The sequence below is a fragment of the Chionomys nivalis genome, chromosome 9, assembly GCF_950005125.1.
Source record: "Chionomys nivalis chromosome 9, mChiNiv1.1, whole genome shotgun sequence".
Classification (NCBI taxonomy): Eukaryota; Metazoa; Chordata; class Mammalia; order Rodentia; family Cricetidae; genus Chionomys; species Chionomys nivalis.
In genome coordinates this window covers 60,956,391-60,984,204 of record NC_080094.1, presented here as the reverse complement: position 1 = coordinate 60,984,204, position 27,814 = coordinate 60,956,391, and the positions used below count along the sequence as shown (strand labels likewise).

At 42.1% G+C, this 27,814-nt stretch overlaps 1 protein-coding gene across 3 annotated transcripts in view; it reads left to right on the top strand.

Annotated features, from left to right (window-relative positions):
- Fmn1 (formin 1) overlaps positions 1–27,814 on the top strand; it is a 370,006-nt gene that overhangs the window by 280,958 nt on the left and 61,234 nt on the right. For all 3 annotated transcript variants that reach the window (XM_057780542.1, XM_057780541.1, XM_057780543.1), the window contains one exon: positions 7,069–7,161. In XM_057780542.1, the coding sequence (XP_057636525.1) occupies positions 7,069–7,161 (93 nt within the window). The remainder of the gene's footprint in view (positions 1–7,068; positions 7,162–27,814) is intronic.

Below are 27,814 nucleotides of genomic sequence, written 5' to 3'. Positions count from 1 at the left end.
GAGGGTAAAGGTGTGTCTCAGGAAAGAAGTGGTGGTACATTTTCATGCAGTTCTGGTTACTAGGAACAGCCATCACTACATGTTATACAAGAAGCATTCGTGGTGCATGCCCTACAGTGTCTGAAGGAAGGAGACTGGTTCTGTCACTGACTTCTCCCCAGTATCTGGTTCAAACTCACACACATCATAGGAGCTTAGCAGACATTTATCAAGTTGATGTATTTATTCAATGAATTCCTTTGTAGTTAAATTCTTCACAAAGCATCCTACACTCTTAACAGCCTGGATCCATTTCTCTCTCACACCTAAACCCTATTGATACAACAAAAAATGTCCTATAAGCAAACAAGTTGATATGTTGCTATGACAATCCTTAATGCTGGCCCTTCAAGCATGGAGCATGTGGAAAAGACAGTTATAAAACTTAAGAATGAGTAGAACCAACACAGAACTGTGGAATTAAGTAAACAGGGAACTGTGGGAATTAGGTAAGCAGAGAGAAGACAATTCCAAATTGGAAAAGCATAAATCCTAAGTAAAATATATCCTGACTTTGCCACCCCCTACATACAATTCCTAGTAACACACATGCACACGCATGCGTGCACACACACACATACACACCCAATGCATTATGACTATCTGAGTCTAGATAGCAGTCTCAAAGTAATTAATAGTAATTTCCCATGTACGTTGAAACAAAATATGTAGGATTTTGACCAATTGTATCAGAGTTGCTTCTATGTCCTTCTAACCTACTTTTGCTTTTTTTAACACGCCTCAAGGAACTTCATATTTAGAGATCAGAAGCCAAAAAATAGAAAGCCACCAATCTGACCTTAGAAGTTTGACATTTGAAATCCTGAAACATTCAAGAACGTAATTTCTTTTCACTGCAAGAAGTCACGAGTCCACAGCCTTTAAATGGAAGTCCGATTTTAGTAGCTCTCTACGATTCTATCATGTATCAGTTTACACTTCCCCCGTACAATGACCGCTTATTAGTAGTCAACTTTAGAAACTCATGTTTTTTATAGTTGAAAGTTTTACAGAGAGAAAAAAAAAGAAGACAGACTTGGTTGGTTTTAATGTTGGAGGTCCTGGCACAGACTGTGTGTAAGGCAACTTTGGTGGTCTGGCAAGACTGTGTAGTAGTCTTCGGGTTGGACAATGAGTGGCATTTACGGATTTGTCCATGACCTCGCCTCTTTGTGCGTCTCCAGTCTCCATTGTCATCATTAATTAGTCTTAGGTCTCCCGTTTGTCTGTTAGAAAGAGTCTTGGGTAAGCCAAGTTAATAAATTGGAGTGTGTGAGCTGCTGGCCACCGGAACATGCAGCTATGCAGGGGCAGTTGGAGGGCAGCCTTCCCCTTTGATCCTGTGGAGAAGTTTAATTCTAGCAGGTCGCACGGGAGCCCCAGCCTGTGTGGGGGTGCAGAGATGTCCTCCCAGCAGACCCATGGGACCGCTGTCATTTGTACTGCTTTTATTTTCTGATTTCAAAACCAGGAGGCTCAAAGATGTGGGGAATGATTTTGTAAGCCAGCTCACCTTTTTTGTGTTTTTGGTTTTGTTTATTTTTCGTGTGTGTATGGTGGTGGTGGGGATTTGTTGGAATTTTTCAGTGAATTCTCACAATAGGTGGTAGGATCTCAGCAAGGGAATGAGAGGCATTATTCCCCCCCCCCTTTAAAAATCTATTTTAAAACAATCTTTTCTCATTTTACATACCAATTCCAGTTTCCACTCCCTCCTCCTCTCCTGCTCTTCCCTCCTTCCTCTCATCCACTTCTCAGGAGAGTAAGGCTTCCCATGGGGAGTCAACAAAGTCTGGCACATCCATTTGAGGTAGGACCAAGGCCCTTCCCCCTATATCTAGGCTGAGCAAGGTATTCCTCAAAAGAGATTGAACTTCAAAAAGCCAGTTCAAGCAGTAGGAATAAGTCCTGGTCCCACTGCCAGTGGCCCCACAGACGACCCCAGCTACACAACTGTCACTCACATTCAGAGGGCCTAGTTTGGTTCTATGCAGGTTCTCTAGCTGTCAGTCCAGAGTCAGTAAGCTCCCACTTGCTCAGGTCAGCTGTTTCAGTGGGTTTCCCCATCATGGTCTTGACCCCTTTGCTCATATTCTCACTCCTCCCTCTCTTTGACTAGTCTCTGGGAGCTTGGCCCAGTGCTTAGCTGTGGATCTCTGCATCTGTTTCCATCAGTTGCTGGATGAAGATTCTATGATGAGAATTAGTGTAGCCATCAGTCTGATTATAGGGGAAGGTCAGTTCAGTTGTCAGGTGTCCTCTCCACTATTGCTTAGGGTCTTAGCTGGGGTCATCCTTGTGGATTCCTAGAAATTTCCCTAGTGCCAGGTTTCTTGCTAGCCCCTTAATGGCTCCCTCAATAAAGATAGCTCTTTCCTTTCTCTCCCTCTCTGTCCTCCCCCATACTGGTCATTCCTTTCCCTCATGTTCTCTCCCCCATTCCCTTCCTTCTCTCTCTACCTTCCCTTCTGCCCTCTCCAATTTTCTCAGGAGATCATATCTATTTCCCCTTCCAAGGGGATTCCTGTGTGTCTCTCTTAGTGTTCTCCTTGTTACCTAGCTTCTCTTGGGTTGTGGACTGTAACCAGCCTACTTCCATCTTCTAAACGGGAGATCTCTTCTGTGTGATACCTCTGTAAACTGAGCACACAGCTTCGTCAGCATTTAGTCCCCAGTCATCACACTGTAATCTCCCCACCGTGAAATGTTTCCTGACCAAGTTTACTAGATTATCATGATAACAAATAATATTTTTCAGAGTTGCTTGATGTGGGAGTCCCCTCTGTGCTGTGATTACCACTAATGAATAAAGAAATTGTCTTGGCCTATTGATAGAGCAGAACTTGAGTAGGCAGGGAAAACTGGATGGAATGGTGGGAGGAAGAAGGCAGAGGTAGGGAGATGCCATGGATCTACCACCAGAGTAAGACATGCAGAAACTTTGCCGGTAAGCCATTGTCACGTGGTGATACACAGATGAATGGAGATGGGTTAAATTAAGATGTACGAGTTAGCCAATAAGCAGCTAGAGCTAATGGGCCAAGCAGTGATTTAATTAATATAGTTCTTGTGTGATTATTTTGGGTCTAAGCTAGCCGGGCGGCCAGGACGAATAAGCTGGCCCTCCTCCTACAGTTGCTTGCTAATGCTACACATTCTACAGACTACTTTTATGCATTATCTCATGTCATGCAGAAAGGAAGGTGCCACAGCACACCTGAGTCCATGGAAGCCTTGGTCCGAGCACATGCTTTTTCCAGTTCTGTGACTGGAAATGTGAACCTCTTTATGGGCATTCCATCTATCACTGCTTCCAGGACAAAAGAAGAGCTGCAATAACCTATCTTTTCAATTCAAGAAAAGTAGAAGTCATGCTTTGGTGACCATGGATACAAGCACTTCCTTAAGCTACACTTTGATTCGAAGTGATCTTGAAAGAATCAACCTCATGCTTTCAGTTATATCTCGTTTTCTAAATTGATAACATGACTTACTATTTGTGCTCATCAAAGCAGTTCTAAAAATTGTTACTGGAATTTTAATGTCAGTGAGGGATTTTTGAATTTCAAGAGCTAGTGATTTATACTTCAGGTATTCTCAGAGTCATAACTGCATATCAGGAGAAAAGTATGCCTCTCTGAACGTTCATTGTCAAATGATGGTTCAAAGCAGAGCTCATTCAAAGTTTATTTGACCAATTGCCTGTGCATTGATCTCCTCTAGAAATACACAGTCAATATGATCATCTTTGCTACCTTGCTTATGCCTCCTGGGGTGAGGTGATGGGTGGTGCCAGGGACTGGGGAAGTGACACAGCCAGAGAAATGCTTGCCAGATACATATGAGGACCTAAGCTCAGGTCACGAGCACCCATGTAAAAGTCTGGCATGACAGTACTGATCTGTAGTCCCAGTGCTTGGTAAAACAGAGACAGGATGGGATGGGGTTGGGGTTGAGAGCTGGCTGGCCTGCCTTTGATTCAGTGAGAGATCCTGTCTCGAAAAATAAGACAGAGAGTGAAAAGAAGATATCAGTGTCAACCTCTGGCCTCAACATGCATGCACATATACATAAACACACATATTGAGCACATACACACACATTGAAAATACACACACAAATGAATGTATTTAGGTAGACTTGGAATCTCCCATTATGGCTTTCTCACCTTTCATCCCTACCCTGAGTCCATAATCTAGATCTGTTTATTCTGCCTTTAAGGTGTGTCCCAGTTTTGTCTACAACTGCCTCTCCCTTTTTCTCTCTCCTCTGACCTCACTCAAGCTCAGAACATTTCTGTTTCACTGTTTCAGAAAGATAAGTGATATCAGGAAGGATGTTTACCATTGTCCAAATTATTTATACTTGGAAAACTGGAAAGAGAAATTTGATAATAGTGGAGAAGTTATAGAGTACTTTTTAGAAAGAAGATCAAAAACGCTTTCAAAGAAAGCTAAAAATGTTCAAATATGTTTTTGTTTGCTTTTACATCTTATGTGTTTATTTGTTCTGTGGATACATGTGTGTTTATTTGTGTGTGAGCTCATGCAGAAGACAAAGTACAACTTTTAGGGTTGATTCTCCCTTTCAACCACGTGAGCCCAGGTATCAAACTCAGGGCAACAGGTTTGGTGCCACTAAGCCATCTCACTGGTCCCAGAAGCAAATATTTTGAAATGGTTTGGCTGATTTTAAGGAAACTGTTATCCATTCATTTGTTCCAAAATAGGATTTGTATTTTTCACTTTGGTGAACTGTAAGAAAAAAAGAATTCAGTTAAAGTCTGCAGACCAACGGACAGGTTTCCCAGTCCTGGGACAGTTGTCTGAATAGCAGTAGATAGTCTATTTGAGCTTTAGCGAGAAGTCTTTGAAAGCAGCCATGATGGTAAAAGCCCAAATAAGGGTGCTGCTGTACTGTGATCTAGTAACCCTGCCCTACAATGAAGGCCTGGAACCCTGAGGATGCGCTTAGAAAACCACACAAGATGGCTTCGAATCATGCTCCCTCCCCAAGCACAACATCTTCTAGTCTTTCTGCATAGTTGAAGAGTTTAGAAATCGGGTTGCCAGTACTGCAATTGGAAAGTGTGAAGCCAGGTGTGCTAACTCCCTCCTGCAACATCAGCCCTTTGGAGACTCAACGGGAGTTCAAGGCAAGACAGTCCCAGACAGAAGACGTGTCAGGTGACTCCTTGCAGAGGATAGGGAGTCGCTTTGCTTGTAAAAACACCAAATGGTTGCTTAGAATGTTCCTGATGTAAATAGAGGTCCCTTCCCAGTGGCTTACGTTCTAAATGCCTTGCCTTCTTGTTTATAGATTCTTCCAAGATATAAAGTATACATTTGTCTACACACACGCGCCCCTGGAGACAGGGTTTCATATGGTGCCATGCCAGGCTGGTGCATTCTGTGTAGCTTAATCTATCCCTACACATAAGCTCCACCTGCCTCTGCCTCCCAAGCCCTCAGATTGCAGGTGTACACTACACATCTAGGTGTTTCTCATTTTATTTTAACTAGGCAGCATAATTTGCTTATGATAAAAATCCAAGGTTTAATTTGGTGTCTTAGACAAGGGTCTATCAGTAATTTCTAGCTATGACCAATAGTTGAAGTTGCTCGCCAAAAGCATATCGAAAATCTTAGGGTGTAAGCTTCACCCCAGCCCCTGGCATTCATATATCCAAAGAGTCTAGAATGTTCAGGTGGAAGCTCCACTCCAAGCCCCCTCCCCCATCTCTCTCACTAAATAATGACCCATCCACTAGAGATGCTCAAGACTACTCCCACGGGTATTTAAACTGACCCTCCCCAGAAAATAGACGTGGGGTTTTTCCAGTCTTCCTTTCCCATCTCTTCTCCAGGGGGCTGCAGAATCATCTGGGAGCATTGTAGCCATTAAACCTGAACTTTTTCTAATCCCTTTTGATTTGGTCTGATTTGAATTGTGTCGGCAGATAGACTTATCAGGATACAGAAGTTTTTCAGAAAACACATCTTTTCCCTGAGCATTTCCTGTCACTCCTAGAGACAGTGAACTCTTGATTATGATGATTTATATGTAATGAAATCAGAACACTTTGGTTCAAGGCAACCTGATTATCAAAACAGTAATTTGTCATAAATTCTAGGTGTCCTGTCTGAAGCAAACCAAGGGATATTATTCATGTGTTAGTGAAGTGTTAGGTGAGTGGTGTGAGGGTGGCCCATTGCTTTCTGAGAATAGTATTTATCACCCTGAACTCAGGTCCCTCCCTCCTTTTCCTCATTGGTCAAACAAATCAATCTTACGTGTCACCTGTTCCTTATTTTTGTCTATTTCTCGTGCAAAGCCTCCATGTGGGTTTATTTCTATATTTTGTATTCTGTTTAAGTTTTGCAATGCCCCACATCTGTGGGTCACTAGGCAAGTTTGACTAGTAATGATTTTCTACTCTGAGCTCGTAGTTTGGGTGAGGCTAGATGAGCTAGTGTGTGCCAGTCGGGGTCCAGTGTCCTCTGTCCTGTTCTCTATGGCAGCACTTAGGCTGACTCTCAGCACTTTCATCTTGACAATGACCTTTGTTTGTTCTGAGATGCATGAGGTTCATGCAGTACTTCCTAACCTGGACTGGAGTGTCCATGAGCATGAGGATTCTTTAACTTGATGATTCTGGAGAGTTTGGAATTGTGGGAACTTCAGCAAGATCCTTTTCAGTTTGTGAATCTGAAGAAGGCCAGGGGCCTTTCTTCCCTGAGATCAGTCCTTAGGTACCTTCTCCACTCTATTTTGAGGAACAAAAAAAAGCAGAATATTTTACCTGGCACAACTTATAGATCTTTTTATAAATGGCTAAAAGAAAAATTAAATGTTATACATACCCCTGTTCTGAAATAGAGGTACAGAATGTGCTATTTTTTCCCATAGAGTTTGGTTAGACTGTGATTGATATGGAATCTGTACCATTGATAACATAACGCTGTGCCCAGGCAGGATCTCAGCAAGTAATTATTCCTGATTTAGTCTATTCTATACTTCTCTTTGCAGCAAGTGAGCAACAGATGAAGTTGGTGTGCAAGGAGTCCCCGAAGGAGTATCTGCAGCCTTTCAAGGACAAGCTGGAGGACTTCTTCCTGAAAGGTAGGAGGCTTTCTCAGCTGCACATCAGGACACTCAAGAGCCTTTTTGACAGCACTCTCTCTGAGGCTCCCATTGCCACTTAATCCCTGATGGCCACAGACAACACCACTGGGTCCATGGTCCATCTTCCAGTGGTGGCTCCGTCCTCAATGTAGACGGGGTTGCCCTGTATCTTTGTATCACCTTCTGAGACCATTTCACACTTTCAGTCATTCATTGTCATTCCTGCTTTTGAAATATTTTGAAGGCAAACTTCTCTGTCACCTCTAGAGCACAGGTGACCTGGGTCCGTGTTAGCTGATTACAGTGTGGAGGTGCAAGGCTTGCAACACACGTGTCCTTGGTCCATGTTAACTGACCACAGTGTAGACATGCTGTAAGCACAGCTGTTCTGGGTACATGCTAACTGACCACAGTGTGGACGTGCAAGGCTTACATAGTCCCACAGCTCGCTCAGATTCGTGATCAGCCCTGAGAAGTCAGCGAGGAATATACTCCTGGTCTCATGAGGGTGGAAACTTGGAAACGTGAAATTTGTTATTGTTCGTTGTATTATATTTTCCATTCCTTTACAGAGTGGTAAACTGGGGCCCCATGAATGTCATCATCCCACTGCCCAGCACCTATTGGCTCTTTGGCACACCCAGGAGATGCAACACTTACTTAGAAACCTTTGCCTCTTCTGTGCCTTCCTCCATATTTTTGGTGGAACTGGAAAGCTTTTACTGATCGCGATTAGTGAACAGGAAAATACAATGCTTTTACATATTTCCTATTTTAATTTCCTGAATTCAGTTTAAGGTTTGAAAGAAAAGTAAGTGTAGAGTTTTTGGAGGGAGCTTTCTTCTTTACTAGAAAGCCAGAGGAAATGCATGCGGGAACCGTTGGGGAAGTTTCAACATGCTGTTTCTATTACTGAATACGGCCACATGATACCACACCATCAACAAAAGGCTGCTAAGTTGGGTCAATTGACGAAGTATGGCCAAACCACCTTGGAAATTAGCAGAAAAATTCCCAGTCCGTGAGTCACAGGAACCCCATCCCAGCTGTTCTCTCTGTGCAGAGATCACTGTTTTTTCCTCTGTGGCAAAACCTTGTTTTCGTGAAGGCAGAAGGCAGAGTTAGTCTTGCGGACCCTCATATTTGTTGGGAGTAGTTTATCAGGCTGGTTACCACCTTGAGAGCAAAGATTGAGACACTGTGTTCTGTGTGCATGTAGTAGGTAGGTTTTTTATGTGAGTCATCAAGTTAAAGTGTTGCTTTATGGTTATACCATACATATATATCCTGTAAATGCTCCCATAGCCAGAAGATATTTCCAATTGCTATGCTTAATTCATAAGACTCTTTCTTTTCACATATGTAAAATGAACTTGAAATGAGGTACCTATGGCTTAAATTCTATACTTTAAAAAATTCCTATTATTCTATATCTGGAAAATTCTAACATGTATATATTGGAATATTTTTCTGCTGTATAACTTAATGGCCTTAAAATCTTTTTATACATAGAGAATTCTAATAATTTAATGAAAAGAGGTAGATATGAATAGATTAGAACCTTGAAAAGTTTTCATGCTTTGGAAATGTACTGCATTTCTCAGCTCAAAAAAGCAAGTCCTAAAGTAGTACTTGAAAATTTCAAAAAATTAGAGTATTTTGATCATATTGGTCCTCCCCCAACTTCACCCAGATCCATTCTCTACATCCTCATTTTCCTACTTATTTCACTTTTATATTTTCTTCCTTTTTAAAAGATCCATTGGATCCAGTTTGTGTTGGTTAACTACACACAGGAATGGGGCCTGCCCTACTAGGTCACATCATTAAAGAAAACTGACTCTTTCTCTCCCGGTAGCCATCAAATGCCTATAGCCCCTCTGCTTTCAATTGGATTTCATGCCCACCAACAGGTTCTGAAGGTAGCTAAGATTATTTACAGTAGCCTCTACTTCTTGTGGTTCTATGGAACCCCATTGGCCAACAACTTCAGAAGAGGTAACCCACTGTTTTAAGTCTCAATACCCAAAACAAGTTCTAGATCAACCATCAGCTTCTCTGGCTGTGGGAGCTCTAGGGTGGGGCCAGGAAATGGAACAGTTCTCACCCTCCAGATAGTACCACTGTGGATTTCAAATCAAAGATTGCTGTTGTCAACTTTAGTTCACTTTTTAACGAATATTCAAATGTATGTGTTCAGAACCTGCCATATGTGAGATACTGATCATTCTAAAGTGATTTCTATTCTTACATCTGTACCAAGGACTTTCTTATTAGCCAGCCCCCTTTTAGCCAACAGAGTGAAGGGAAGGTGAAAAGGATACCAGAAATTGTCTCAAATCATGTTTTAAAAGAAATTATCCAAAATAAGACACAAAAAAATGAATTTGGAGGGAATATTATGTTCTGTTTTTTTCAAACTTAAGAATATCGTGGGAATTTTAAATGCTCCCAGCATGATGGGGTAAAAAGCTCACTGTAGATGTAATGCATTATTATTACCTTTTAATTTAGCAGAGTTTATGAAAACAGCTTGGACTTGCACTGTCTGATACAGCAGACATCAGCCATGTGTTGCAACTCCAATATGACTAAATCGGGGAAAATCCTTTCTTTCCGCTTTCTTAATATGGATTGCGTTGTAAAGTGATTGTATCTTCATTAATTGGGTAACATAATTGAAATATAGCCTTAGCATTAATTTTTTTAATTCCTCTTTTCAATTGTAACTATCAGACTACCCAAAATTCCATGTGTGGCCTTCTTCCCCACGCCCTTCCGGTTACCCCTGTGCCTTCTCGGCAGCATTGTCACAGTGTAGAGGTTCACAGACTCTCATCAGCTCCATGTCTGACCGCCAGCTCAGGCTCTCGGGTGACAGTGGGACACAGTACCACATGAGGCCATGCTTTTGTCGCCCTGCAGTATATAACTGAGACCTCTATGATGCGGAATGCTTGCCTAAATATGGTTTAGAAGCTATAGCTTTGCTCGCTTGCTAGACACACAAATGAAATATCTCTTTATTATTGGGACTAGAGGGTAGTTTCTTTTTAAGAAAAGAAAAAAATATGTCTTTATTTGTTTTTAGTTTCACTTGGCTCCATTGTCCATGGGCTGTGTTTAGGCAGTATGTCATGATGGAAGCACAGGAAGAAGACAGTACCACTTTTTTTGTTCGGTTTGTTGTTGTTGGTGGTGGTGGTTTTGGGTTTTGGTGTTTTAAAAAAAAAGCTGTTTCTCTATTTAATAGAAAATATACAATTTTTTGCCCACCACAAACATGCATTATTTACCTTGGACAATTGTATTTTATGGCAATTTAGAATAACACTTATCTGATTTCACATTCTCGTGAGTAGCTTCACTATTACCTGTGCTTCTAAGGGAAAGATAGCTGCTAACCAAACCCTGATGTGTAGATCATAAGATATACCTCGATATAAGAAAGGCTGAAACGTGAAATTTCCATCATTCTTGGAGTTGGTAGAAGACTGGGCATTCAGATCAGAGAGGAGGAAATCCCAATACTTCAGGCAGAGCTGGGGAGGAGATTTAAGAAAGGAAATACTTTTTGGTAAGGCTTTTCCAGAGGTGTTACTGCTGGCAGAAGCGACAATCTGAAATACTCACCGAGCGTCCTATGGTCGGCATCCTATGAGAAATAGGTCCTCTTTTTCATGGTGTCCCCTGGCGGCCCTCTAGTGATGAGCACCTCCCTGCTCTTCAGAAGAATTCCACCCGGGCAGAGGGAACACTGCTACTCTCGTAACAATCCAAGATGTGATGTGTTCAGGGAAGGGCTGAGACTTGGTGTGACCAGATCTTTGAGTTTACGTAAAGACTTTAGAGAACTGTAAGGAACAGAGGCTCACCCTAGGACTAGAAGAACCTGGGATTCATACTATACCCAACAGACAATAGTGAAAAGTACTATGGACAGCAATGGCGAATGCATGCTGGGCTGTGACCTTGTTAGGCGGGGGAATGATGGACATCACTTTTTCTTTTGTTGTTAGGAAATATAATTATCAATAATATAAAACAAATTGAAGGAGCAAGAGACTTTCAAAGAGCCTGAATAAAATAACGATGGTAAAAGAAAGGAGGGAGGGAGGGAGGGAGAGAGGGAGGGAGGAAGGAAGGAAGGAAAGATTATATAAATGAGCTATTTTAGGTGCATTGCAAGAATAAAGCAAAACTCGAGGAGAAGGTAGTCTCCCTTTCTTGCACAGATGACTGGCTGGATACGTACAAGAAAGGGAGTAAGATAAACCCTGGACATGCTACATTTGATGTGCATATGGGGCACACGGGTAGAGGGACTGGATTTGTGGAAGAGAGCTTCGTGACACTGCAACATGATGCTGTCATGTACAGAGTTCACACTCAAGAAACCTGCGACTGAGTTACAAAAATAAATCGAAAAAATTATAATGCTTTAGAAAGTTTACAGGTTTGTGTTGGGCCATAGAGCTGCCTGTGGCTACCAAGCAGTCCGTGAACTTAGTGGTTTAAGACATAGGGATGCACATGACAGTCCAAAGGAAAAATGTAGAATAAAAAGATTCCTCCAAGTATCAGAGAGCTGAGTACAGGGTCATATCAGAAGCATAACTGTGGCAAGGGTCTGTGCAGAGAGCATTTAGCAAGACAGCTAGTTTTCTGTTTGGAGTCTTCTCTCTCATAGAATCTTAAGCAATTTGATGTTTTTTTAAAGCCTGAGAAGTCACATGCATTGTGACTCAGTTGATTCGTGATTGGAATTATTTGAATATAAGCAGCAATTCAGTTTTTATAACAATCATGATGGCCTAATTTTCCATTTGTAAATCATATCCTGTTGCCACACTTGAATGAGACGATGTGTTTATCTTGATCATCCTTCCTTTCTCAGAACACCCTTAAGTAGTGTTGACACAGCCATGGTACTAATTTTCATTCTCAACTAATTTTCATTTCCTGAGCGAAACAGAAAGGACCTTTTAATGGCACCAACTTTCGGGGTTGCGATCCCTGTGGCGTCTGAACCTTTTCCCTTCTCTTGCACAGTAGGCTCTTGTGGATGCCAATTTACAGTGCAGCTCTAAGTAACCGTGTGCAGGCGTTGGTTTGTTTTGTTTGAGCTCGTGCTTTCCCACCCTCAGATCAAACGTGGCCAATAATGATATGGCCTTCAAGACCATGATGCTCACATTAAAAGTCCTCATAAACATAGCAGGGATCCTGTAATTGAAAGAAGCCACAGAGCAACTGATTAGATCCTAGGTCTAGATCTTATAGGTGGTCTTTCCTTGTTGTTAAATTGGCCATTTGTGTTTATAGCTTTGGCAGGGAAGGCTGTAACTAGAACTGGCCCTAATACAGCGCTCTCCCACACTTGGCCTTATCTCATGTTCTCTTACCCGGGAGCGGTGATAAATTTCAACCTGACTCTGATTGAGCAACTCTGGCCCTGCTTTCTCTGTGGTTGTTTGACAAGTTAAGACAATACTCTTCTTAATGTCCAGAAACTTTTCTGTATAGTAATAATGATAAGGATAATAATAATTCAAAACTCGAATATATTTTTTACCAAGCTAAAAATAAAACAGAATCAGTAACTGGTTTCCCACATTGAGTGCAGGCAGTGTACAAATGGCTAAGCCCTCCACAACAGTTGAGACTATGGCTGTCTGACCCTCACTTTTCACTCTCTGTGAGCCTGTGGTACAGTCTTATCGTGATCTATGATAAATATTTATCCCTCTCTGTTAAATTTGTAAACAAACACCCTGAATTGGGTGAAGTCCCTAGAGGGTTTTTCATTTTCCCTCTGCGGCTTTCCTGTTTAAATCCTTTTAGAATTAGAGAACTATGGTAGAATCTAGCAAGAGATATCTTCAGCCTATAATCCACGGTGCTGTTTAGGCCTCCTACATATAAAAACACCTTTGTTGGATATATGCATATGATAAATTCTTTTCTAAAAGTCTTCAAGTCAGTTAACACTGGCATAATTGGCCCTCTAAACAGAACAATAGCCGACTACAGGCAGCTTCTCCATTATAACCTCAGGGCCATAGAAGTAAAACTGAGTCGTGGGTTTTGGTGGTTGTGGAAAAGAAGCAGTCATGTAGGGGGGGCCTGTAAAAGGAAAGGAATCATCACACAGCCTGTGGAGGAAAGAAGAGTGGCTGGAGCATTGTGTTGGTCCTAGGTCAGGTGTACTGGTGACTCTCAATACACTCAAGAAGGTGCTAGCGGGGCCGGCTTCCGCTGTCATCAACAAAACAGAGCACCTGTGATCCCCGTCTTTGGAAGGTAGAAACCTACCTCAGTAGAGGCTTATCTGGAAAGCTTAGTTTGGCTCTTATTTACTGATGGATATTTTGGGGGTCCATTAGGTGGCTTAGCAGGTAGAGGGGCCTGCACATAGACCTGATGTCTGTCCCAAGATCCCACACACAAGGTGTGACAAGAATGAAAAGAGTCCCAAAAGTTGATCTCTGATGACTCTTCCTCTCTCTCTCTCTCTCTCTCTCTCTCTCTCTCTCTCTCTCTCTCTCTCTCTCTCTCTCCCTCATATGCATGTATAAATTATTCAGAGAGCTCATATTTACCCCTTGAAGAAAATTTCTTCCTCCTCTCCCACTTGTCTTCTCCCTCCTTCTCTTCTTCCTACTCCTCAGCCTCCCCATCCCTCCCCTTCTCTCCCTTCTCTTCTCTCCCCCTCTCTCCTCCTCATACCTTATACCACCTTCTTCCCACTCTGATATCTCTAATTTACTGTTTTTTTAAATATTTATTTATTTATTTATTATTCATACAATATTCTGTCTGTGTGTCTGTCTGCAGGCCAGAAGAGGGCACCAGACCCCATTACAGATGGTTGTGAGCCACCATGTGGTTGCTGGGAATTGAACTCAGGACCTTTGGAAGAGCAGGCAATGCTCTTAACCACTGAGCCATCTCTCCAGCCCCTAATTGACTGTTTTTTGTAAAATCCAGGCATCTACTTGGCTTTCAGTAACTCTAGGTATCTTTTTGCTTTTTGCCTCAATAATCAGTTACAAGAAGAAAAATAAAAATGTCTCAGTATTTGAAAAATATTAAAGAGGTCTACAGACAAACTTCACTATTGTTATAAAAGTCTGTAAAGCTACAAGTCCATGACTGTAGGTGGACTTTTCTGTCTCTTCAGCCAATTCCCAAATAACCACACAGAGACTTATTATTAATTACAAATGCTCAGCCAATCGCTCTTACATTTTAAATTAACCCACATTTCTTATCTACTCTCTGCCACATAGCTCGGCACCTTTTCTATGTGTGGCAAGTTCATCTGCTGCTTCCTCTGCGTCTCCTCGCTACCCTGAGACTGTTCCTCTTCTTTTTCATGCTCTCTTTTTGCCTGTGAGTCCCGTTCTACTTGTTCAGCTATTGGCCTGGCAGCTTCCTTATTAACCCTATCACAGTGGCAGTTATTCACACAATGTAAAGGAATATTCCACGCATGACCAAATAGAAATTATTCCCAGAAAATGAAGATAGATATCAGAAAATCAAAGTATAGTTATCTATCACTCTCAGTGGATCCAATGGGAAAATTCACACGATCATTGCTTAGGATCCCATGGTAAAAAAGCATATTACAAAATTCAATATTCACTCTTCATTTTAAAAAGCTTAACAAAACACTAAGTACTGTATACCTTCTTACTATAATGGTAATTAAAAAAAAAAAAAAGCTGTCCAAAATTTTTAGCTTTTACCACACGAGTTGCCAGGCATTGAACAATGAAGAAAAAGCTTGTGATTAGGAGAGTTGTAGAAACTGTTCATACAATGTAGGAAAAGATTTGATTCTTAGGTTAGAAGATGTGCAAGGCAAATGATGCTGAAATTTCGTTTTCTATCCATTAGATCAGTAAAATTAGGAAAGTCAGATAGCAGACTATCTTGGCTTTGTAGGATGATGTCACTCTAATGTCTTGCTTAAGTCTGTTTTCTAGTCCGTTTTTGGAGTTTGTATCAATAGCAGCACCTACAAAAGTTTAGTTTGTGCCTCTGGAAGGAAGTTGTACCATGCTGGCATTGACATGGGGATGGTAAGGTCCACATTTAGGGTGGGTCTCTCACTTCATTAACCTTTTCTGGATAATCCCTCACAAGAACACCCAGCGGTTTGTCTCTTCAGTGAGTCTAGATCCTTCGTTGGCAATCATTATTAATCATCATAGTACTTTACCTCTTATCTTTTCTTCCCTGTTACTAAAACCTAGTTCTCTATTTTTAAGTTGGTCCCTTAGCTTTCTATTACAGAATATTTATATGTTCATCCCAGGACAAGATAAGGAATCTGTATCTTAAATTACCCTAGCATGAAGTATCCTCCCTCCATAACCAAAGGGTAAGACCAAATATCAATCATGTCTTAAGACTATTGTCAGAATCCGACAAAAAGTAGGTGTTTACATTTCAAGTCTTAAAAATTCTAATTTGTGAAGCATAGTGGCATAGCCTTTAATCCCCCTACTCAGGAGGCAGAAACAGACAGATCTCTGTGAGTTTGAGACCAGCCTGGTCTACATAATAAGTTCCAGTTCAGATAAAGCTAGGAGTATCTAATGATACCATATCTTAAAAAGGAGAAGGAAGGAAGGGAGGAAGGGAGGAAGGGAGGAAGGGAGGAAGGGAGGAAGGGAGGAAGGAAGGAAGGAAGGAAGGAAGGAAGGAAGGAAGGAAGGAAGAGAGGGAGGAAGGAAGGAAGGAAGGAAGGAAGGAAGGAAGGAAGGAAGGAAGGAAGGAAGATAGGAAGGAAGATAGGAAGGAAGGAAGGAAGGAAGGAAGGAAGGAAGGAAGGAAGGAAGATAGGAAGGAAGATAGGAAGGAAGGAAGGAAGATAGGAAGGAAGGAAGATAGGAAGGAAGGAAGATAAGAAGGAAGGAAGATAGGAAGGAAGGAAGATAGGAAGGAAGGAAGGAAGGAAGGAAGGAAGGAAGGAAGGAAGGAAGGAAGGAAGGAAGGAAGGAAGGAAGGAAGGAAGGAAGGAAGATAGGAAGGAAGGAAGGAAGGAGGGAGGGAGGGAGGGAGGGAGGGAAGGAAGGAAGGAAGGAAGGAAGGAAGGAAGGAAGGAAGGAAGGAAGGAAGGAAGGAAGGAAGGAAGGGGGAAAGAAAATCAAAACCTTTCCTTGAGTGTTCTTTTTTTAACAGGATTTCATTGAAGCATAGTGTGACCTCTGTGCTGAGTGACTGTGTAGCCAAGGGTCACTTTGAATCCTGACCTTTCTGCTTCCACTTTCGTATTGGGGGTTCTGCCTGGTTCCTTAACTCTAACTATGAAAAGAGAATCTCTCACCTTGGATTTTTAGCAGTTTCTCAGAACTTCACCCAGTGAGAAACGGTGATTGCTAGTATAATTTGGAGAGATGTTAAGCAAATCTTGTTAACCCTTCCACAGATGCTCTGTGAAAATACAAAAATTTAGACACACACACACAAAGTCACATACACTCATGTGGCCACCCCCACCCCAAGCATGTGAGACTGGACTCTTTCATTGATTTATTGGGACAAGGATTAAAATGTTAATTCATTTTTACAAACTTGAGCAAGGCCTTGAGTCATGTAAACATTCAAGTATTACTAAGATCTAGCTCGCAGTGAAAGGGCTGAGTCTCTCTTTCCTTTACTCTGGGGGGAATTCAAGGTCCTGTGATTACCATAGGCCCTTTCAGATCAAGTAGACGAGTTGGGCCCTTTCCTTCTATGTAACCACCTTCATATCCACACGTGGAAATTCCCTTTCTGTATGTCACTGGTTTCTTTAGGAAGAGCTAAAATTACATTAAGTATTTCCCACAAGCTGGGTTTTGATAACTTCCAAAGTTTTAGTCATTATATTGAGCTACAATCTCCTAATTTACTTTTGCTGTCCTGACAGTATATACACTTTTGTGTTAGACTTTTGTTAATGCAGTTACTGCTTTTAAAAATAATACATCTACATACATATATGCTTCAGTTTTGCGTTATTATGCAAGAGGCATGAGACCTGGGTGTGTAATAGTACCTTTACCTGTAGGCACTGTATAATTATGTGTTTCAAGTTCTGAATGAAGTGAAGGCATCATTGCACTTCAAGTTAGAAGACCTTGTCCTAAACACTGGCTTTATCACTCCATGTCCTTGAGTCTCTGCTCAGATTTAGAAATACCTCTGACAATGCGATTCTCACATTACAGTGTCTCAGTGAAGAATAAACTGAGATAGCACACACATGAAGTCACCATATAGACCCTAAGACCTTAAAGAAGCAAATGTTTAGAGTATACTGTCTTCCGCTGGCAACCTCAGTGGGGAAGAGTCTAGGTTCTGGTGGGGAGCAGAAGTGGTGTTGTGTGACTTAACAGTTGGAGCGCTTTGCTTCACTCAACTGCAGCAATCTGTTGAGATGGCTTTTGTCGTCTCTTACTTTCTCACCAAGGAGACCGAGTCTGAGGGCTTTGGGAACTCACTTCATGTCAGCATAACCTCATACCCAGTGCTAGTCTCTGCCATAGTAATAACTCATTTCCCCTTGTGCCAAGGCGCTGGTGAGCAAAAGAAACACTTTATATCTCACCAAAAAAAAGAAGAAGAAGAAGAAGAAGAAGAAGAAGAAGAAGAAGAAGAAGAAGAAGAAGAAGAAGAAGAAGAAGAAGAAGAAGAAGAAGAAGAAGAAGAAGAAGAAGAAGAAGAAGAAGAAGAAGAAAGAAAAGAAAAATATCACAACAGCAGACTTGCTATAACCTAGGATAGTAGCTTAGCCTTGGGGACCACTTTTGGGAAATCCAATCAAGAGCGCCATTTGATGTTCCAACAGTAGCAATCATGTATTCTAAAAAGGGGGCATACTGATGAATATTTGAGCACTTTGTGGAATCAGATTGACCTCTACATCTTGCATAATAGTTGTTTTTCTGATAAGTTACACCAAGTAATTGTTGGCCCAGCTATCACTTCCTCTTTGGATTCTCAACAACTGTGAGGAGGTTTTTCTTTGGTTTTATTTATTTGCTTTTCATTTAAGGATTTTTTATTTACAATTTTTTGAATTTTTGATTAAAATATAATTATATGACCTCCTTCCCTTTCTTCCCTCCAGCCCCTTCCATGTACCCTTTATTCCTTCTCAAATTGATGACCTCTTTTTCCTGAGTATTATTGCTACACATGTGTGTATGTGAGTGTTTAAACATAAATACATAAATAAACCTGTTGAGTCTGTTCAATTAGAGGGCTCATCCCTGAGAGCCAATCCCCCCTCTCTCCCAGCAGTCATTAACTGTTCTCTGTCTAGGGGTAGGACCCTATGACATTCCCTCCTTCTGAATTAGTATATCTATTGGTATTACCATTTATCAGGTCTTGCGTAGTTAAAAAGGAGTGGGCAGCCACTTCCCGCCGCCTGGCTCCTGGCCACCTGGTTACTCACCTAAATAATTACAAATTACACGGAAACTGTATTCATTTAAACACTGCCTGGCCCATTATATCTAGCCTCTTCTTGGCTAACTCTCACATCTTGCTTTAACCCATATCTAGTAATCTGTGTGTCACAACAGGGTCATGGCTTACCAGGAAGATTCTAACCTACGTCCATCTTAGGCCAGAGTTTCATGGCGTCTGCCTCACTGCCTTCTACCCAGCATCCTGTTCTGTCTACTCTACCCACCTAATTTTCTGCCCTATCAAAAGGCCAAGGCAGTTTCTTTGTTTAACCAATGAAAACAACACATAGAAAGAAGGCCCTCCTTCTCCAGTCTTGTTTAGGGAGCCATACTGTTGTGCTATCATGGATGTCACTTCCATGACATTTCTAGGAGACACCACCTCACTGCAAACTTCCTGGTCCCCTGGCTCTTATAGTCTTTACACTTTCTCTTCCACCATGTTCCCTGAAACTGAAGTACATGTGTTATGTTGTAGATCTGTCCATTGGAGCTGGGCAGTTGATTTCTGCATTATAATCAATTGTGGTTTTCTGAAGTCTCCATTTACTGCAAAGAAAAATTTTGTGCTCTTTTTTGTTTGTTTTTGATGTGGGGTGAAAGCTACAATTAACTATGGGAATAAGGGTAAATAATACAATGCATTAGGAATTATACTGTCTGGTAAAATGACAGTCGTAGGTTTTCTTCTAAAATCCATGACCTCACTAGCTCTGAGTAGTTGGCTAGATTTCTAGTACCAGACACAATTTTCCTCCTGTGGGATTGACCTTAATTAGACAGCTGTTGGTCACCACCAAGATATGAGAGTCACTGTTGCATCTATAGGGATGTCTCGACATGCTGGTCATTGTTGTGGTTCATAGAATCATAGCTGGATAGGACTTTTGGTTGCTCTCCTCCCTTGGCAGCTTGCAGAGCCTCTTCTGGTACTATGAAAGCTAATTCTCAGGAAGGAGGCTCTTAGGTTAGATATAGCTTGGATCTCCCAAGTCCCATGTCTGAAATTTTCAACCTCTGGGAGGCAACAAGACCAACAATCATAACCTATATTGTTTGGAGTTACTTGGACTACCCTGACCAACAGTTTGAGTGGTGGTTTCTCATGCCAGGCACTAGGGTTTTTGTTAGTCTATGGCTCTTGTGAGGAGTGTTGTCAGCCCAAGTGAAATAATTTGATTTGACACACACACATGCCTGCATACATACACACACATTTACATGTAATTTCAGGTAAATATAAAATGAGTCCTTGAGACTTTATGAAACATCCTTAGTATTACTTGTGCCTCCCTCCCTCTCCTCCTGTAATGACCTTCTTCTCCTCCAGCAGATAAAGCCCCATCCTCATCTTTTCCCATTTCCCACTTTACCTGCCTCCTATTTTTCCATTCTCTAGGCTTCATCCAGGGCCCCTTTTAACTTCCTTGGTTTCTGTTGTTACTCCAGGATGTAAATACTCACATATTCACATCTGAAGATTTGGAACTGGGAAACACAGATGAGAGAACAAGTGATGTTTGTCTTTCTGGGTCTTGGTTATGTCACTCAGTGTACTATTTTCTAGTTCCATTGTAGGTAGGTTTTTAAAATTAATTAATTTATTTAATGTACACTGGTGTTTTGCCTGTGTATATCTGTGTGAGAGTATTAGATCTCCTACAATTGGAGATACAGACAGTTGTGAGTTGCTATATGCTGGGAATTGAACCCAGGTCCTCTGGAAGAGCAGCCAGTGCTCTTAACCTCTAAGCTATCTCTTTCCAGCCCTGTGTGGAGGTTTTAATTGGTATCTTCTTGCAATTATCTCATGGTTCCTCTTGTCCTTAGTTATTGTTTTGTTGTTGTTGTTTGTTTAATGATGGAAAAACTTGACACCTGAGTAGTATTTGCAAACTATTTTGAGAATAAGTATCATTCATATAATACATGATTTTTAGATAATGTATAATTCTACAGTGGTTACTTTATTCTCTCAAATTGTTTCTTCTCTGAGCCATTTTGCTTTAGAAGGACCTTGGGAACACTAATAAGAGACCAGGACTGATGAGAACATTTAGTGTAGAGCTTGGTGCTGCATGTATCAGCCAGCCCCACTCATACACATATCCTTTCAGATGGCTCGGAACAGGGCTCATCAGTCAATCACAGGTTTGCTCACCCAGTGCTGTCTTGAGTGATGGTACCAACATCCAAAGGTAATGGGTGATTACTAAGGACTGCCTTCGCCCCTGGAAAAAAGTCATGTTTATCTGTGTCTCCCCCAAACTCTACACAGAAGAATGTGTATGATCTGGACTTACCTAGGACAGGAAGCTTCCATTTGGTTAACATGTTTACATCATCATAAATATAGTATAGAAACCAGGTAACTGATCGTGTTTAAAGGTACCGAGTCCTTGTAGTAAAACAAGGCTGTATCTTTTGTCATTAAAAAAAAGTTTCATTTTAAAATGAAATTGCAATTACTGCGGTTACTTCTCAGTGACAGAAGAAATATGCATAATTCCATCAAAGACACAATACCTTATGGATCACACACTATGGCTGCCAAAATCTACAACATCGCCACCTAGTGGCTTCTAGATTGGACTGCAAACACGCAATTCTTAGATCCAATTGAGTACCTCCTCTCCATGGCTAAGGTGATGGAAGATGACAGTAAATAAGAGGAGAATTTACAACTTTAGTTGTGCTTGGTAACTGCTGACAGTTTCAGCACTCCAGCTCTGATTTCTAGAAGACTGGAGAATGTTGAGAATTTGTTTCTTTTTATGTTTTTTGTTTTTGTTTTGTTTTGTTTGAAATACTAACTTTAAAAGATGACAAGCAAAGGCTGGACAGTGTGACTATGTCATTCCTAATTCTTTTATTAAGACTTCGGGTTCAGAACTCAAAGAGTTTGTGCAAACATTGGGAGGTTTGTGCAAACCTTGCCATTTGCTTCTGAAAGTTGAAAAATGCATATTTGAGTAGATAGAGCTATGTTTAGTAGAGATAAACAGTTTTCTCAGTGCAGGGAGAAAGCATAGCCGGTGCACATCCCTTCATAGTTTTAGCCACACGTGAGTGCTCAGATTCTTGAGCTGCCAGGCGGGCCTCTAGAGCTCACCCTTTTGAGGTGGAAACCTGAAAAACAGACACCAGGAACTTCTCTGTGTCCAACTACCCCTCCTACCCCAGCATTCATGAGCGTGTTGACATTTGAGTTATTCATTGAAATAATGAAACCATGTGCCTACTGAGCTCACCACACCATCCCATTTCCTTACCAGAATAATGAAATGTGGAGTGAGTAATTGTGCTATAATTCAAGAGGCTCTAATATGCTCAAGTAAACCATATGGGAAGCCACTGAACGTCTATTTGAAATGGCTGTTCTTCCTCGAAGGGCACTCTTTCCCCTTAACATCTTCCCTTGAGTTTCACAATTCTAGAAGCGAGCCTAATTGCTAGCACAATATACATGCGTGAGTATCTGCTGTCTCAGGCTTAAGCTTCCTCTGGCATCAGTTCCTGGTTTGAACTCATGACTGAGGCACTGATTGCAATTAGCCTCAGGACCAGTGGTGAAATGGGTTCCAGCTCGCAGACAGCAATTACTGGAGGTAGACAGCCCTGGGTAGCGTTCAGAGGGTGGGTTTTGGATCTCTGTCCAAGTGTCTTCTTGTTTCTGTTGTAGTCTCCTGAGACACTGTAATGAAAAGAAGATTGGCTTCAGAACTGTGCAAACCTGAGTTCAAATCCCTTCCTAACTTCCTGACTTGGGAAACAGGCTGACTTCCTTCATCCCAAGGACAGAAATAATGATGCCAACCTTATATAGATGGCCATTGGAACTGTGAAGTCACTAAAGCCTGTCAACCCTCTTGGGATGGTGTGTGACACAGCCCACTTCCCACCCCAACTCGTGCCTTTGTGTTCCTTTGAGTTTTGCTTACAGTGCTCGGCATTTACTTTCGTCTATGATGCTGTATTGACCATGAGACTTTCCTCTGTCTTATTAACACAGAAGAAACTGGTCACACTGCTGACTCGCTATTAGTTTTACTCTTATTCTATTCTGCACACAGACACTCAATGAAGATGCACCCAGGTTTTGCCTCAGGAGCTTCAGCTCACCAGAGGAGATTGTAATGATAGCCTGTGACCTTATGGCCACAGTGTTTGGTTCAGGTTTTGTTGGGGATTGCCTACTGCTTCAAAACTTAGTAGCTCAGAGCAACACTGGTTTCTCTTGCACAGTTCCGTGGCTTGACAAGGCTCAGTTGGCTGGTTATTGCAGCAGGTTTGTTTGGGGTCCTATGGTGGCTAGAGTTTGAATCTTTCAAAAGTGGCTTTTTCCTACACATATGGGGATCTGGCCTGGATGGGATGCTTGAGGTTAGATGGGTATCTCTGGGATTCTAAGTAAGCACTTCACATCGCTTTGGGCTTTCATTCCCAGTACAGTGGTTTCTGGGTGGCTGACTTTTCCCAAAGCAATTAGCTTTCATTTGGGGAAGGAAGCAAAAATGACCAACCTTTTTCAAATAAAAAAAAAAATAAGACATTTTGTACTTTTTTTTTTTGGTCGAAGAAGCCAACCCATTTTCAACATTCTGAAGCAAGAGACACTGTCTCTCATTAAGAGGTCAGCAGGCATGCAGTGAAAGTGGCCAACATGGAGGCAAACAATCCCAATGAACAAGCTGTTCCTCAGATGGCCATCTCTTCATAGCTGGACTGTTAACCTGCAGGTTCCGGCTTGTGCCTTGTTCATCTAGGCTTACCAACGATACTGTCTGCAATCACCTTGGGGAAGGGATGGTGGCTCAGGGTTCAGGTAGATAGTAAAATGTGTGTTCTTCTGGTCCTTAGAACTTCAGAAAAGATGGTATTTACAGGCCATCTTTATCATGCTTCCCAGCCTCTGAAGGAAACTCTTTGTTTCCCTGTGTTTCTACACAGAGTAAACACACAGCTCATAAATCTTAGCTTCACACACCCGTTGCTACAAAGTGACTCACATGTTTGTGACTATTTTTGCACACAAGCATCATCACCATCAACCAGAATGTATTTCCAGGGAGTTTAAGTCCCATATGCCAAAGTTTCTACCCCACTTCTGAGTCTCTGTCTTTGCCGTTGGAATCCTAGGCAATCAGTCCTCCGAGAGTTCTATACTTCCTGCACTTGATGTAATAAACACTCCTTCCCTCCCTTTCCCAGGCACAAATGGCCTTAAACAACTCGTGTAGACCCTAACCTACAACTGCATAAAATTCTTATTTTAATATGAGTCAATGTCTGGAAGATGGCGAGGGAGGGATAAAGGGTGAGAAGGGAACAGAGAAGGAGCCCAGAGTTACCTCTCCAAGCACAGACACAAGAGACAAAACAAACGAATTTAAGCTTCACACTCAAAACAAATGCCTCTCAGTTTAAGTTCGGAACTTAAATGTTTTTATACTTTTCAATAATAATTTACCAAAAATTAAGAAGATGACAGCTAGGATATTACTGGGCTTTGGGGAACAACATCGGAAGCTTATCTGTTTCCTGTATTCTTTCCTTCAATAAAATTCCCTACTCGGTTCATCCATACATTCTTGTGCCTCTTGTGGGGATTGTGATCTCTGTGGTCCCTGCATGGCCAATTAGTGATGGCCGTTCTGACAGCCAGCTGAGGACCAAGCTACATTCTGTGCTATAAAGGCAGAAATCACCAGTAATTGACATGGTTGAATCAAAATATAAATCCATTGAGTTGAGGGTTTTCTCTCCCCTGCCCCACCCACCCAACGGGTAAAGAGGCAGACTCAGGAACACTTTAGACATAGCAGGAAATTATGATCATGTAGGATCTGAATGTGTCCTGTGTACTTAGATTTGTTTTTATTTTCCTGTGGGTCTTGTAGATAACATTTTCTATAAGCTGTGGGATATCAAACAATAATTCTGACCAATTGTGCTGTTACACACAAGCTCTCAGAAGTTCTCTCCGGCTGGAGTGTAGAGTGAGTTATAAGAGTCACTTTCAAATCCATGTTGGAAGAAACAGTTCAATTTTTAGTTTATATACCAATTTGCTGTTCCTGAAAATATAGATAAGAAGCCAGGATCTGGAATTTATATTAAAGTTAATGAATTCTGATTACGTGTTCCAGGTGTATCAATTTGACACAGCACCTGTCTTTAACTTAAAATGATGAATTTATTCCCTGGTGGAACCTCTCCTGCAGGAGAGGTTACATATACTGTGATATTAAAATACCATATATCTGTGTGCAGCATTTATTTCTCAAAAGTATTGAATGGACGGCATCCAAGAGACACCCAAATCGGAACAAGCTAGCAAATATAGTCTTTGTTGTTTTTTCCAAGCTGTGATAAAAAACCATAAACCAAAGACCAGCAAACTGCCAGAAGACAGGAGTGGGACCCCAATCGAACCATCTAAGGCAATAGCTAAAGGACTGAAGAAAACCAATGGCTGCATAATCAGATATAGGCCATTATTTTTTTTTTAAAGATTTTATTTTTTATTTATTTATTATGTATACAACATTCTGCCTCCATGGATGCCTGCAGGCCAGAGGGCGCCAGATCTCATTACATATGGTTGTGAGCCACCATGTGGTTGCTGGGAATTGAACTCAGGTCCTCCAGAAGAACAGTCACTGCTCTTAACCGCTGAGCCATCTCTCCAGCCCGATATAGGCCATTATTTGTCTTAAGATTTTACTCTGTATTCATCTTTGAGCAACAGTTTTGTGTAACTTTTATGTCATGTGAATCTACTTTCTGTGTCTCCCCTCCAAGGACTAGAGACAGCAGTGCCCAGTCATCTTTCTTTCTTTAAGTAGGTCCTTCACATGCAGTTTGGACTTCATCGGCTGTGGGCTCCTTCTTTTGAGCATTCCTTTTGTCCAGCATTTCTCTATGTGCACCCTAGAGGAATAGAGTCTTGAGAAAATTCTCACATCCCTATTGCAGGGACTCTTATAGGTACCAGCCATCAGTGATTCCCGCAGAGTGATGAGGGAGAAAGGCAGTTGCTTGTCTCGGCGAGTAGAAAGAAGCAACGATAGGAGGTACTGATCATGAAGAGCAATAAGCCTAGTATGGTGGCCCTTCACTTGTAAGGATTTCCGCTGTGGAGTTTGAAGGGTTTCAAGTCCTTGTCCTCAGGTAGGCTACTGTCTTATTTAGGGGACAAGGAGACACCAAAGTGCAAACTGTTATACAGTGTAGCAAATGACAAGCTGCCACTGAAGTCTAAAATGGTCAGGGAATTCACCGCAATAGCATCAGTCTAGCTGCCAAAATTTGGAGCTAGCTTGGTGTTGACCCTCCCTATTTGATTCATTCATCTGAATAGCTCAGAATGTCCTGGCCTGGAGGAGTGAGGTCCAGCTCTGCCCGAGTGGCAGGGTGGGTGGAGTGGAAGACAAGGATGCGGAAAGTTGTGGAAATAAAGCCTTTGTGGGAGGCCAGCTGCCTGCTCCGATCTCTGCTTGGCTTGCCGGCCCACGGCTTTGATCTCCAGGCCCTTTCCCATGAGAGATCTTCCCTTTCCTCTCGTCACTTACGACAGCACCCCTCACCCCCTCTGCACACCCCAGTTTGGTCCAATTTCAAGGGAAATGGGCTGTTTGTCCAGTAACCATCTCTGGGCTGTATAAACAAGCAGATGGGCAATCAGTGTCTCTCTTGGGCCTTGGAGCGCTGTTCTGCTTGCACAAATGGAGACTCATCACTCATTTTTTGGACTGTAGTCTCGAAAGCATGAGATAATGGGGACGGCTCAGCTTTCGAGATTTCTTCATGCTGTTTAGATTTCAGTCTCCGTGTCAAAATCCTATTGTTCAAAGCAGTTTTGGCAACAGCGGCCACTGCCGCTCAACTCATTTGGAAAAGTAATAATTCAGATTCTGTTGTCTTAATTTTTTTTCCCCTCCCTTAAACCAGGTCTTACTGAGCAGGAAATAGAACTACAAAAAAAGTGAAAAATACATGCGTGATATCTTCCCTTCATTAGCCAAATGTGAATGGGGTGGCCATGTAGTTAATAGGGCTTTGTTTCGTTTCTCACTTTAAGTGGCCTTGAATATTGTGGCTGCTGACCGGAGGCCAGGGGAAGAATGGGTCTGCAGTCCAGAGACTTGTCAGGCCGGGGCTGCTGGCATTCACATCACCTGAACATTCACTTCATCCCGGACATCTTTTTTCTTCAATTCGCGATTCCCAATGGCTTTGTGGAGGGGTCTCCCTTACTGGCCCTATCCCCTCAGAACTCAAACCCCTTTCCTGCAGCCCGGACTGCCAAGCTGCTAGTTGCCGCCTTGTCTTGGCTCTTCCTCCAGGCCCCAAGGTTCTTTTTTTCTCACCTGCCTTTCTCTTCTCCCCTACCTCAGTTTTCTCTGCCTCCCTCCATAGACTCCTCGTCCCCATTACTCTCCCTCTCCCCAGCCCCCTTTGTTTTCAGTTTCTTGTACTTTGCTCTTCAGATTACTTTATTCAGGGTCTCTGTCTTCTTCGGTTACTGTCACTGTAGGTGTTCTGGTCTCTTCTGCACCTCCTCACCTTCCATGGTCCTCGCTGCTCTTCTGCTGGCTTTCGTTTCGTCCTTTACCCTTCACCTTAGATTCCTAAACTCTCTGAGGGTTTCCAGCCTGGGAGTGTCTCTGGATGGTGTCGTGTAGATGAGCTTGGCATGGTGACCATCTTCTGCGGCTGCCCTGATGCCGGCCGGCATCTGCTCATGGGCAGGGAAGCAGCAGAGAGGACATCCTGTTCTCTGTGACTCATCACAACAGTTATTTTTCATTTGATCATTCAGCGTTTAGATCGCCTATGATACATCAAGGTCTAAGGGGTGGGGGGGAATGATGACTGAGATACAAATTCTAGTCTCGGGGACTACATACCTGCCATAAAGCATACCCAGCTTTTTGTCTGGTTTGATAGCATCAATCGCCTCATGTGTTAGAAAGCTCTTCCTTTTAGTTCAAGGCTGGCATCTTGCTTGTCGTTTCTACGCTAGACTGGCTATCCATCTTTTTGATCTGTAAGCACAGCAGAGCCCCTGGGCTTTCCCCAGAGAGTGTTGTCCAGCTTGGCTAAACGGCTAGAACATCCCCTCGTGGCCTTTATTTCAATGATTCTCAAATTTTTATGTCTAGCCCATACCT